This window comes from Globicephala melas, chromosome 14 (assembly GCF_963455315.2).
Source record: "Globicephala melas chromosome 14, mGloMel1.2, whole genome shotgun sequence".
NCBI lineage: Eukaryota > Metazoa > Chordata > Mammalia > Artiodactyla > Delphinidae > Globicephala > Globicephala melas.
The window spans coordinates 28,852,825-28,866,236 of record NC_083327.1 but is presented as its reverse complement, the minus strand read 5'-3'; the positions used below and the strand labels follow the sequence as shown (position 1 = coordinate 28,866,236).

General features: G+C 40.2%; 1 protein-coding gene across 9 annotated transcripts in view; it reads right to left on the bottom strand.

The window, feature by feature from the left end:
• Positions 1–13,412, bottom strand: part of KLHL32 (kelch like family member 32) — a 230,157-nt gene that overhangs the window by 18,014 nt on the left and 198,731 nt on the right. For all 9 annotated transcript variants that reach the window (XM_060283355.1, XM_060283356.1, XM_060283354.1 and 6 more), the window contains 3 exons: positions 12,368–12,426; positions 9,036–9,228; positions 7,274–7,368 (listed from right to left, as the gene is read on the bottom strand). In XM_060283355.1, coding sequence (XP_060139338.1) covers positions 7,274–7,368; positions 9,036–9,228; positions 12,368–12,426 — 347 coding nt within the window. The remainder of the gene's footprint in view (positions 1–7,273; positions 7,369–9,035; positions 9,229–12,367; positions 12,427–13,412) is intronic.

Genomic DNA, 13,412 nt, shown 5'->3' with positions numbered 1-13,412 from the left:
TATATGGGATTGGATTTTATCGCAGTTGCGTCCCACCTACAATCTAGCTGTGGATTCTTCTTTGTCTTTGGATGTAGGGTAACTTTTTAGGTAGGTTGCAGTGTTTTTTTGTCAGTGGTTGTTCAGCGGTTACTTGTAATTTTGGTGCTTCCGTAAGAAGAGGTGAGCGCACATCTTTCTACTCCACCATCTTGTCTCCTCTCTTTCCTGTAATTTTCATCCTGCTGATAGGTACTCAGGAATTTCTACTGTCTAATCAATATCTTCTCATAAACACTATTCCAGTCTCTCATCTTTCTTCTCTGTTGGATATTCTTCCAGCAAGTAGTAGAGAAATGGCTTCCTTTTGAACACGTAGCTAGTCTCTCCAACCATCAACATATTTACTTTTAGTGAACCAAAATAAATAGTTCTGTAGTTACCAAAAAAACAAGTATTTGAGATTGTGCAACCATAGTTTAGAATGAATGGTAATGTAAACCATAACCAGTTGTGAATAACTAAAATGAAAGTCTCTTGTCCATGAAGACTTTCATTCCAAGCATCTCTTTAAGTGACAATCCATATGCTTATATGAACTTATTATCTATAAACAATAAAGGCTCTTAAAAGCCTTTTTCAAATTTATCTGTGCTTTGTGAGACTACTGTGCCAGCCAAGGGAATAAACACAGCATTTGCAAAATTACTGATTGATTTGGTACTTCAAAATGACTACTGGAACATAGAACTTTTCATAATGCTAATTTTTTAAAAAAGCAAATATAGTAGAATATTTTACTGTCCAGTCTCAGAGATGAAATTTATTCCACTAACATAGGCATTGATTAAAACATTTAAGAATCACATCTTTTTTAGAATCACTGTAGTTCTGAGGCTACTCTAGAATATCCTCTGGTTTAAGATATACACATGTCCCTCACCTCTTCATCTTTTGAGGACAGATTTGTTTGGGAACAACCAGAAGTCATGAAGCGTTAATTAGTGTATATGATTAGTGACCATTCCATCTTGATTTCTATTCCTTCATCTAATTGAACATTACAATTAGTAGAAATATACCCATACGTATATTTAAAATTTGCATCTTTTTAATAAACCCAAACTTGCTTCTATTGAGTAAGTAGGCAAATGAAGGGTCCCAAACCACTTAAAAACCAGGGTCCCAGCATTACAGATCACTGCCTATTGCTCAGTTCAGTGTTCTGCAATTCTGAAAAGAACAAAATAAAAAGAAACCCCAAAGACAGTGACTGACAAATACATGCACAGATGAAAGACTGGAAGCCCTCCTTGAAAGAAAATAGTTTGCTTGTTTGTTGTTATCCAAAAGATAGGACCAAACTCTAGTACAAGGTAGACTTCAGTTAACTAAAGACTCCCATAAAGAGTTTCAAGATTTTTCAAAGAACTAATTTGTGCCTTTGATAATTTTTTCTACTGTATTTTTGTTTCCTACTTCATTATTTTCCTATCGTTATTATTCTGTCTTCTACTTTGAGGGGTTTTTTGTTCATGTTCTAACTTATGCTATACGTATCCCACATGCTTTGCTATGTATTGTTTTTGTTATCCTTAAGTTCTGGGTATTTTTTAAACTTCCATTAGGACTTCTTTAACCGATGAGTTATTTAGCAAAGTAGGAGTTTATTTAACTAACTTATTAAGTTCTAACTTAATTATATTGTAGTTAGATATTATAGTCTACATACATAATACTTAATTTTTAAGTCTTTGTAGCCTTAACCCTAGTACATGATTGGTTTTTATAAATGTCCCATGTACACTTGAGGAAAATATATTCTGGAACACTCCCCAGGATATATGTTAGGCCACAAAACAAGTCTTAAATTTATTAAGATTGAAATCATATCACACATCCTTTCCGACCACAATGGTATGAAATTAGGAATCAGAAGAAGAAAACTGGAAAATTCACAAATATGTGAGGATTAAATAACATGTTACTGAACAACGGGTCGAAGAAGAAATCAAAAGAAAAATCAGAAAATACCTTGAAGCAAATGAAAATGTAATGTAACATACTAAAACTTATGGGATGCAGCAGAAGCTGTTGAAAGAGAGAAGATCATAGAGGTACCTATGTTAAGAAAAAAAAGTTCAAATAAATAACCTAAATTTACACTAGGAACTAGATACAGAAGAACAAACTAAGCTCAAAAGTTAGTAGAGGAAGGAAACAACAAAGATCAGAGTGGAAATAAATGAAATAGAAACTATAAAAAGACAACAGAAAAGGTCAGTAAAGCTTAAACCCACTTTTAAAAGATAAACAAAATAGGTAAACCTGTAGCTAGACTTACCAAGGAAAAAAGAGAGGACTCAAATAAATTAGAAGTTAAGTCAGAAAGAGAAAAACAACTATCGTATATTAATGTATATATGTGGAATCTAGAAAAATGGCACAGATGAACCAGTCTGCAAGGCAGAAATAGAGATAGATGTAGAGAACAAATTTATGGACACCAAGAGGGGAAAGCAGGGGGTGGTGGTGGGATGAATTGGGAGATTGGGATTGACATATATACACTACTATGTATAAAATAGATAACTAATAGGAACCTACTGTATGGCACAGGGAACTCTACTCGCTGTACAGTAGAAACTAACAACATTGTAAAACAACTATACCCCAATAAAAATAATAATAATAAAACTGCTAATCAAAGAAGAAAATAAATAAATTAGAAATGAAAGAGGAGACATTAGAGTCAGAGGAACAACCCTGGATACTCCAGAAGCCAGGAAATAGAGACACATTAAAAATAATATCTCTAAGATTGATGTCGAAGAGTGTACTGCCTCTGGAGATTGGCCAAGATGGTACAGTAGAAGACCCTAAGCTCACCTCCTCTCACAGGCACACCAAAATTACAACTATTTGCAGAACAACCATTGATGAAAAAGTTTGGAACCTACCAGAAAAGACTTTCTACAACTAAAGATATAAAGAAGGTACCACACCGAGATGGGTAAGAGAGGCGGAGTTGTGATTTAGTCAAGTTCCATACCCGCAGGTGGGCAACCCACAGTGCTGAGAGTAATTACAATTGCAGAGGTTCTTCCAAAGGAGTGAGGGGTCTGAGCCCCGTGTTGGATTTCCCAGCGCAGGGGCTCCTACACTAGGAAGATGAGCCCCCAGAGCATTTGGCTTTGAAGGCCAGCAGCGCCTACTTTCAGGAGTGCCCGAGGGCTGGAGGAAATAGAGACTTCACTCTTAAAGGGTGCACATGAAATCTTACACTCCTGGTCCCAGAGCAGAAGCAGTAATTTGAAAAAAGGCTTGGTCAGACCTACCTGCTTATCTTGGAGTGATCTCACAGCTCACCCTGTGAACACAGACACTGGAGGCGGCCATTCTGGGGAGCTCATTCTACCTCATGGACACTGGTGCTGGCAAGCGCCACTTTTTAATCCTCCCTCTACCTTTTTAGCCTCGGGACCCAGCCCTACCCTGGCCCAACAGACTAGGTACCAGTGCTGGGATGCCTCAGGCCAAGCAGCTAACTGAGCAGAGACAGCTCCACCCATTAGCAGAAGGGCTGCCTTAAAACTCCCTGAGCCCAGAGCTCCCCAGACATGGCTCTGCCTACCAGAGGGCTCAGGACACAGTCCTACAAACTAGTTCACAGACACTAGATATGGGGCCCCTAGGGCCCTCCACCCAGAGATGCTGGGACACAGTGGGCAGCCCCAGAAATCCCTGGGCCTTTGCAACAGCCTCTGGTGAGCCTCTCTAGTCTCAGGACCACTGTTAACCACCAAGGGGTGAACATGAGCCACAATACAACCACAGCCCTGCAGCCTGTGGAACTGGCCATTCCACCAGCAGGCCAGACCCTGCCCTCACACTGGCTGGGCCCTGGCCTTGCCCATTAGCAGGCCAATACAAGCTTCAGGACAGCCCAGACCCTGTAACCAACTGTGTTAGGAACTAGCCACAGCCACCAGTGATTGGACAATAGCTCTGGAACCCCTGGGCCCTGCAACCAGTTCCCAGAACTCAGTTCTGCCCACCAGTAGGCCAGCATTAGGCCCAGGATCTGGCTTCATCCACCAGTGGGCAGACAGCAGCCCTGAGGTCTTCTGGACCCTGACTCCATCCTCCAGTGAGCCACAGCAGTCAGCCCGTCACAAAAGAAGGACCCATGCAGCCCATATGGGGCACCACTAGAGCATGTAGCTCTGGTGATGAGAGGGGTGTGTGCTGCCAAGATGCATAGGACATCTCCTACAAAAAGGTCACTTACCCAAGGCTGGGAACTGTAACCAACCTACCAGACACAGAAAAATTTTAAATGCAAGTTAGGCAAAACAAGGCAACATAGGGACATACTCCAAATGAAGGAACAAGATAAAAACCCCAGAAGAAGAATTAAGTGAAATGGATAGGCAATCTACCTGAGAAAGAGTTCAGGGTAGTGATTGTAAAGATGATCAAAGAACTTAGGAGAAGAATGAATGCACAAAGCAAGAAGTTAGAAGTTTTTTTTTTTGTTCTTTTGTTTTGTTTTTTCCGGTATGCAGACCTCTCACTGTTGTGGCCTCTCCCGTTGCGGAGCACAGGCTCCGGACGTGCAGGCACAGCAGCCATGGCTCACGGGCCCAGCCACTCGGCGGCATGTGGGATCCTCCCGGACCGCGGCACGAACCCGCGTGCCCTGGATCGGCAGGCGGACTCTCAACCACTGTGCCACCAGGGAGGCCCAGAAGTTTTTAACAGAGTTAGAAACTATAAAGAACAACCAGAGATGAAGAATACAATAACTGAAATGAAAAATACACTAGAAGGAATCAACAGACTCTATGATACAGAGGAATGAATCAGTGAGCTGGAAGACAGAGTAGTGGAAATCACTGATGCTGAACAGAAAAAAGAATAAAAATAAATGAGGACAATTTAAGAGACCTCTGAGACACCATCGATCACACTAATATTCGCATTATAGGGGTCCCAAGAGAAGAGAGAAAGAAAGGGGCTGAGAAAATATTTGAAGACGTAATAATTGAAAACTTCCCTAATCTGGGAAAGGAAACAGTCACCCAAATCCAGGAAGCACAGAGTCCCATACAGGATTAACCCAAAAAGGAACACACCAAGATACATTGATTAAAATGGCAAAAATTAAAGAAAGAATATTAAGAACTGCAAGGGAAAAGCAAAAAGTTGTACACGAGGGAACTGTCATAAGGCTATAAGCTGACTTTTTAACAGAAACTCTGCAGGCCAGAAGGGATTGGCACAATATATTTAAAGTGATGAAAGGGAAAACCCTACAACCAAGAATACTCCACCCAGCAAGGCTCTCTTTTAGAATTAACGGAGAGGTCAAAAGTTTTACAAACAAGCAAAAGCTAGCAGAGTTCAGCACCACCAAACCAGCTTTACAAGAAACATTAAAGGAGCTTCTCTTTTCTATTTCACTTAAAAGGCCACAACTAGAAATATAAAAATTATGAATGGAAAAAGCTTATCAGTAAATGTAAACAAATGGTTAAGGTAGGAAATCATCCACACAGAAAGCCAGTAGAAAAGTTAAAACACAAAAGTAGTAAAACTCATTTATATCCACAATAAGCAGTTAAGGTGTTAAAAGGTGATTAAGGTGATGTCAAAAACAGTAATCATGAGGGGAATACAAATGCAGGGTTGTTAAAATGCATTTGAAATTAAGAGATCAGCAACTTAAAACAACATGTATGTTTTAAAACTATGCACACACACACACACACACATATACACATACACAGATTGCTATATATAAACCTCATGGTAATCAAAAATCTACAATAGGTACATAGAAAAAAAGAGAAAGAATCCAAACATAACACTAAATATAGTCATCAAATCACAAGAGAACAAAAGGGGGAAGAAAGATCTACAAAAACAACCCCCCCAAAATTAACAAAATGGCAATAGGAACATACATATTGATAATTACTTTAAATGTAAATGCACTAAATGCTTCAATCAAAAGACACAGAGTGGCTGAATGGATACAAAAACAAGACCTATATATATGCTGCCCACAAGAGACTCACTTCATATCTAAACACACACATACACTGAAAGTGAGGGGGTTGAAAAAGATTTTCCATACAAATGGAAATCAAAAGAAAGCCAGTGTAGCAATACTTATATCAGACAAAATAGAGTTTAAACAAAGACTGGTACAAGACACACAGAAGGGCATTACATAATGATCAAGAAGTCAATCCAAGTAGAAGATCTAACACTTGTAAATATCTATGCACCCAAAATAGGAGCACCTAAATACATAAAGTGAATATTAACAGACATAAAGGGAGATAACGACAGTAACACAATAATAGTAGGGTACTTTAACATGCCACTTACATCAGTGAACAGATCACCCAGACAGAAAATCAATAAAGAAACACTGGACTTAAATGAAGCATCAAACCAGAGGGATTTAATAGCCACATATAGGACATTCCATCCAAAAGCAACAGAATACACATTCTTTTCAGTTGCACATGAAACATTCTCCATGACAGATCACATGCTAGACCACAAAACAAGCCTTGGTAAATTTAAGAATAGTGGAATCATATCAAGCATCTTTTTATGACTACAACTCTACTAGAATAAAAATTAACTGTAAGAAAAAACTGCAAAAAACACAACCCATGGAGGCTAACCTACATGCTACTCAACAACCAGTGGATCACTGAAGAAATCAAAGAGGAATTAAAAAATTACCTGGAGACAAATGAAAATAAAAACATGATAAATTAAAAACACCTATGGAACACAGTAAAAACAGTTCTAAGAGGGAAGCAATACAAGCTTCCAATCGTAAACAACTACTACTCACTTCTGCCAGGAAAGAACACCACCTTCATAGGTGGCATTTGTTGAATTGTAATACAGAAAATAAGAAAATGGTATAGAAAGGAGACATTTGTAAAGTTTTGCAGATGTGAAAGTACTATTACCAAGATTTCTAGATGTTTTGGTTTAAAAGAAAGGAAAAAGCATTCCACTTTCCCCATTTCCAGTATAACATATGTTTTCAAAGCTCACTGCCATCTTTATTTTCAACAGGGCTCCATCATTTATTAGTTAGCATCTTTAGGATGCAGGATGAAGTTTAGTGGCTGAACTAGCTGCACAAAGGAAGCTCAATCTTCTTCCTACCTGTAAACATCTCTCCCTGCAATAGCAGCATTGCAAAAATAACCTCACTGAACCACTTGAACAAACTCCAAAAGGAACTTAAACCACTCACCTGGATGCAAGCCAGAGGCTCGTTTGTCCAAATCGAATATCCACCCACTAAATATATTCTCTCATTATGGACAGCAACTCCAGATTCATTTTGGCCTAAAGTAAAGAGAAGTGAATAAAAGAGGAAAAATAAATCCATTTCCTTGCATGTCTTCATTAACCCTTTTGCCACTGAGGATACAATTTCCCTCTGTGGCACACTTGTATATTCCACAGGATTTCTGCCTCAACTAATCACTGTCTCCCAGTTCTCAGAGGGAAGAATTAAGCACTCTCAGAGAATGACTCTGTGTTGGGTCAGAATCCGGCCATAACACTTAATAGCCAGCCAAGTTAGTAAATACAGCATTAAATACAGCAATAATCCACATAGAACTAAGTTTTATACTATGTTGTATGCCATTAGTTTATATGGTATATTTTAGGAATGCAAAACACCTCTTGTACTACAAATGCTTTTAAGCAACTGCTTACATTTGTAATGGCTGCAACCGCAAGAAGCCAATAAAACAGCCATGCCCCTAGTGTGCCCCAAAAGAAGACAAATGACAGAAAAGATTGATAAAGTTACTACCCTTCTTTTCTTTACATACACAACAGTTTTAAGACTATATTAAAGTTCCTGAGCTGGGACCAGCCTGGGTAGTCCCTAGATACTGACACGCCAAAATGATGAAAGGTTCCTCCCCCACTTAAAAAAGAAGACAGAATAGCTCACTACTACATATTCTTCCCTGGAGGCCATCAGAGAGTGAGATAGTCTCTTTTTATTGATGGGCTGACACAGGATTGACTCGGGTAATAAATAAGCTGGATCCTATAGCAGACAGAATCACAGATCGAGGGACCAAGGGGCTAAGGTACCACTTCAGCAACTTAAGAGTTAAGTGCTTGTAGGTGGGCCTCAAAGATCATTTTCGCAAAAACAGGAGCTCAATACAAAGCATCTGAACCTCTCACACTGGTTATGCCCCCACTGTGGCCTCCGTAGCAGCAGCTGTGAGTGATTGAGTGCCCACTCAGCATATTAAAGTGTCTTGAGGCAACAGTCCAGCCCACCCGTTCGAGTCTGCGATTTTCCTATTAGAGCAGCCTAGAAGGGATCTTAATCACGTAGGCCGAAAAGGGAGGACAAGTTTTCAACTTCATAAAAAAAAGTCAGGGGTAAGCTGTTCGCTGCTTTCATTTTATTCCCCTGTGGGATGAGTATGGTCCCTACCTAGTGCTACCCCGTGGTAATGCTTGGGTGGGTCTGTGTGGCCAGAAGTGCTGCCAAACCTCCATGCACGGAACATCTCTAAGGTTTTGTCTTTAGGAGAATACAGGCAGAAACGATATTTGACCCTGACAAACAATGAAGACCATTCTGCACTCGCAAGAAATAAGAGGACTAAAAGTAGTGAGAAGTAAAAAATAAATTGCTCCTGTAAAGAGTCATTACCTCTTTCAACACCCGGTTCCTCCTACTTATACCAATGTTCCTACATGAATACTGACAGACAATAATGGACCTGACACGTCTCTCTCGGCAACGTGAAAACACACACAAAGGTAACACAGGCCCTGAGAAGCCAGATGTTCAGCCACCTGATTGAGTCCGATTTTGTGAGATAAACAATGCACACCCTTCTGGGTAATAAGAGCAAGTTGTTCTACCACCATGCACTTAATATTTACAGCTGCACTACAGATATCTAAGAAAACAAGTATGGCAACTTCCTGAATCTCTGCTTTTCCCGATTTACTCAATCAAAGGTACTTGCCAGTCAACAGGTTAAAATTACAACGCGTCCACTGGTCAGCGTCCATGTTGTAGGCATCTATATGCCGCACGAGGACCCGGTCGTTATTGTAGTCCAGGTCATTGCCTCCAAGAACATAAAGCTTCCTTTGAACAGCAGCCATGGAATGGTAGACCCGCCTCTGCAGCATGGGGCTGCGGCTTATCCACTTATTCTGAGACCAAAAAAGAGACAAAAGAAACTCAGGTGAATTCTGTTAAGTGGAGACCTCCAGGGCAGAAAACAGCAGTGCCTCATTAGTAGTGGGGACTCTAATGTTGGTCAATCACATTCTATTTGAATGTTGTTTATATACTTTGAAAGGTATGGGCTTCTTGCCTCAGAACAAGTGCAGAATAGCCCACATGTTCTAACTCTATTTGCAACTTACGTAAGGCATTTCCTCTTCCTTGGGTTGCATTTTGAATTTGTAAGGGGAGCATATGGGAATTTAGAAGTTTTCATGATTGGTTATTTCTCCCAATTGAGAGAACTTACTCCTGCAAATGACTTAAGAGTACAAGTGCATGGTTAGGTATACTGTGTATGGTGGTATAATGATAACAAAACAGGCTCTGGATCCAGAATGCCTGAGTTTATCATCTGTGTGTGACCTTGGCAATTTACTTAACCTGTGTGTGCCTGTTTCCTCATCTGTAAAACAGAGATAACAGTACCCACCTGACAAGCCTTTTGTGAAGAGTAAATGAGCTAATACACCTAAAGCATTTAGAACAATGCCTGGCACATATGTCCAATAATATGCACTTTTAAAAAGTTATTGTCGGGGCTTCCCTGGTGGCACAGTGGTTGAGAGTCCGCCTGCTGATGCAGGGGACACGGGTTCGTGAGGATCCCACATGCCGCGGTGCGGCTGGGCCCGTGAGCCATGGCCGCTGAGCCTGTGTGTCCGGAGCCTGTGCTCCGCAACAGGAGAGGCCACAACAGTGAGAGGCCTGCGTACCGCAAAAAAAAAAAAAAAAGATTTGATTCAGCAACAAACCCCTCACAGCCTTTAATATATTTACACTCACATCTTCAGCAGATTGGGAAAGGTTATTTCCAGGCACGTGGTTATCTGTTTTGTTAGAAGACCAATGTTCTGTGGTAACTTTAGGGAATGGTGAAACCTCTAATTTTTGGTTCTAGATCACTCTCAGGAATGAGAAAGGTATGCTCAACCCCTCTCAAATAAGGCTCCTATTTAAAATATAATGTAAAAATAGATGAAAATCAAATATGACTTTAATTTTAAATCTCAGCTAAGTAATGGTCAGGTAAGTAAACCTTACCATTTTCTTTTTACATAAACACTAAACATACAGGAAGAACACAGATTATTTCTTTTTGCAGAGAAAAATTTGGATTTCGACCAGAAAAATCGTATGATGGTTTGAATACACAGAATTTCAGTTCACAGAGCTGTAAAGGAAGAAGCAAAACAGAAAGTTTTGTATAAATACTGGTCCATTCACTATTGGCTTATCGACTGGCTCATTTGTAATTTCTCTTTCAAAGACACACTAACATGAGAAAAAGAAAGTGGTTTGTCCAGTTTTTTAAGGCTTGGATTTATCTGCTCCCCCCTTTTTAAACATGTCATATTAAGAACCTCCTTCCAATTAAATGTATCTTTAATAAAACAGTCAAACCTTTCTTTCAGATATTCTCTTAAGAAATATCTTTAATACATTATGCATGAGTGGATTTAACTCAAGACTGATGATGCTTTCCTTAGGTGCTTTCTAAAATGAGGCAACCCATCACAGTATTAGGAATCAATGTTTCCACTAGCAGTCCAGTCCCCTGCCACAGGACTATGGATGCCATCTGGTTTGCAAAGCCTGACTGCATCCCCTGATTATATCTTTAGCTTCCTTCACTGCCGTGCCTGCCAGGTGAGCCGCCAACCGCTGCAAAGGCAAAGAAACAGAGAGGCCTGGTGGGGTCATTCCTAATAAGCTAGCGTGTGAATACTAATCAGTGCTGGGGAAGCAGAGGTCACCCCAGCCTGCCTGTTGGCAGGTAGCGATGTGCTCTGTGGCAGATGGCAGGCATTATCGACTCTCCACAAAGGCCTAGAAGAGAAATAAGCACCAGGGCTGAATGATAGAGTTATTGAGATTCTGAGCAAGATGCAAGCAGATGTGATGTTTGCCAGTACCCACTGTAAACAATATGCCAGCAGAATTTTTAAAAAGAGCATGTGTGTACAAACATGAAACAGAACTCATCTGAGAAATGTTAACACCTTCTTCCTCTTTAACCACGTGTGCACCAAACTTAAGCAACTGCAATTAATGATCCCTCTTGGGACATCCGGCCCAGGGACACGTGGTCTCTGAAACCTACAGCCTCTAATGACATCAGGAAACACTTGCAAAGACAGAAATACCTTCGCTAAACTCAGAATCAAGTAATTGTTAAAATTAAAAAATACTAAATAGACTGAGGTCACTCTGAACATATATTTGATGGCTAGTCCCAACCCAGAGTGCCAAAGCCAACCTGTTGTTTTGTGTTCCATTATCTTCAGCTGATGAAGATGAAACCTCCTAATCAAATCATTCTGGAATATTGTCAAAATCATGAAAAATACTTATATTACCAAAATCATAGAAATGACAAAATTCAGCAAACATGTGCCACAGTTACAGATACTTTGGTAGAAGGAAAAGAGAATAAAAATAGTTCTTCTTTGGGGGAAAGAAAAGTCATTAAGTGTGCATGAAAAGTGGATAGAAGGGACAGCCACCATCAAAATGCTCCCAGTGCAGGCCCAGCTCTTAGATGAAAAACATGCGCCAACTCTTCAGATACTTCTCCTTCGGATTTGTCCTACACACTGTCCTGGGATACGTTGACTATATAGAGTTAAATAAAAGTGATCACTTTATTTGGGAATAAGGAAACCATAAGCATGTTCCCCTCCTAGAATGACAGGCCTTCTAAAAGGATGTGGCAACAGGACAATCCAATTCCTTTCTCATGATGCCTCAATGATGAACAGCCACTTGAGATACATGGTAATAAAGGCATTTAACTCATCAATATATTTTCCCTTTTTCCTACATTATGCAAAACTCTGAAAAAGTTGAGCATTGAGTATAGCATAAAACAACAAGAGCTGAAATTCTGTGTTTTGTGAGGAAAAAAAAGGCAACCAAAAAGTTTAACCAGATGCTTCCTTTTCTCTATGTAAGTTTAAGTTGCATGTGTGTGTACAGACTTGGCATTCCAACTCCTAATTACTGTAGCAATCTTTAAAAATTCATTTTAATTAAGGTAATGAGCTTCTCTTATATGAGTCTTACCTGGTTAGGTTCATATACCATTAGTCTGTTCTGATATTGTGCCGTGTTAGTTACTCCACCTGTAATGGATTAACATGTGTTAGGCTTTCATGAATAAGAAATGGGATATTCCAACATGAGAATGAGATACAATTAAAGGAAAATTAGCTACTGCTGAGGGTCTGTTTGTATACCCTGTGGTGAACCCACGACATAATTAAGAAGCTTATTGTTGAAGCAGTTGCATTTTCAAGAAACATTTCAGAAGCGATCCAGCTGAGAGCAAGCAACAAGTATGCTGAGATTTCCAGGAGGCCCCCAATTTTGTCAAGCTGCTCTGCATGGCCAGAATGAAGGGCAAAGTATGGTGAGGGAGTGGGAGCAAGCATAGCGCACTTAGACAACTCTCTGTACAGGTTATGCTGGGGCAGAGTTATATGGAAAAGTCTTGTCCTTAGCTACCTTGGTAATTTTACAGCTCTAGTCTTATGTGCACTAACATAGTGATATCTTGATGTCTTTTTGGAAGACCCATATCTAAGAAAATATATTACTTATCAGAAGAGATCTAGAGCCAGTGCTGTCCAACAGAATATAATAAGAACCGCAAACAGGAGTTACATATGCCATTTTAAACTTCCCAGTGGTCACATTAAGAAGTAGTGCTCCCGGGCTTCCCTAGTGGCGCAGTGGTTGAGAGTCCGCCTGCCGATGCAGGGGACACGGGTTCGTGCCCCGGTCCGGGAAGATCCCACATGCCGCGGAGGGGCCGGGCCCGTGAGCCATGGCCACTGAGCCTGTGCATCCGGAGCCTGTGCTCTGCAACGGGAGAGGCCACAACAGTGAGAGGCCCACGTACCGCAAAAAAAAAAAAAAAAAAAAAATAGTGCTCCCTTATCTGTGGGGGACACATTCCAAGGCCTGCAGTAGATGCCTTAAAGTGTGGATAGTACCAAACATATATATATTTTGTTTTTTCCTATACATACATACCTATGATAAAGTTTAATGTATAAATTAGGCACAGTTAGAGATTAACAACAATAACTAATAATGAATTTGAACA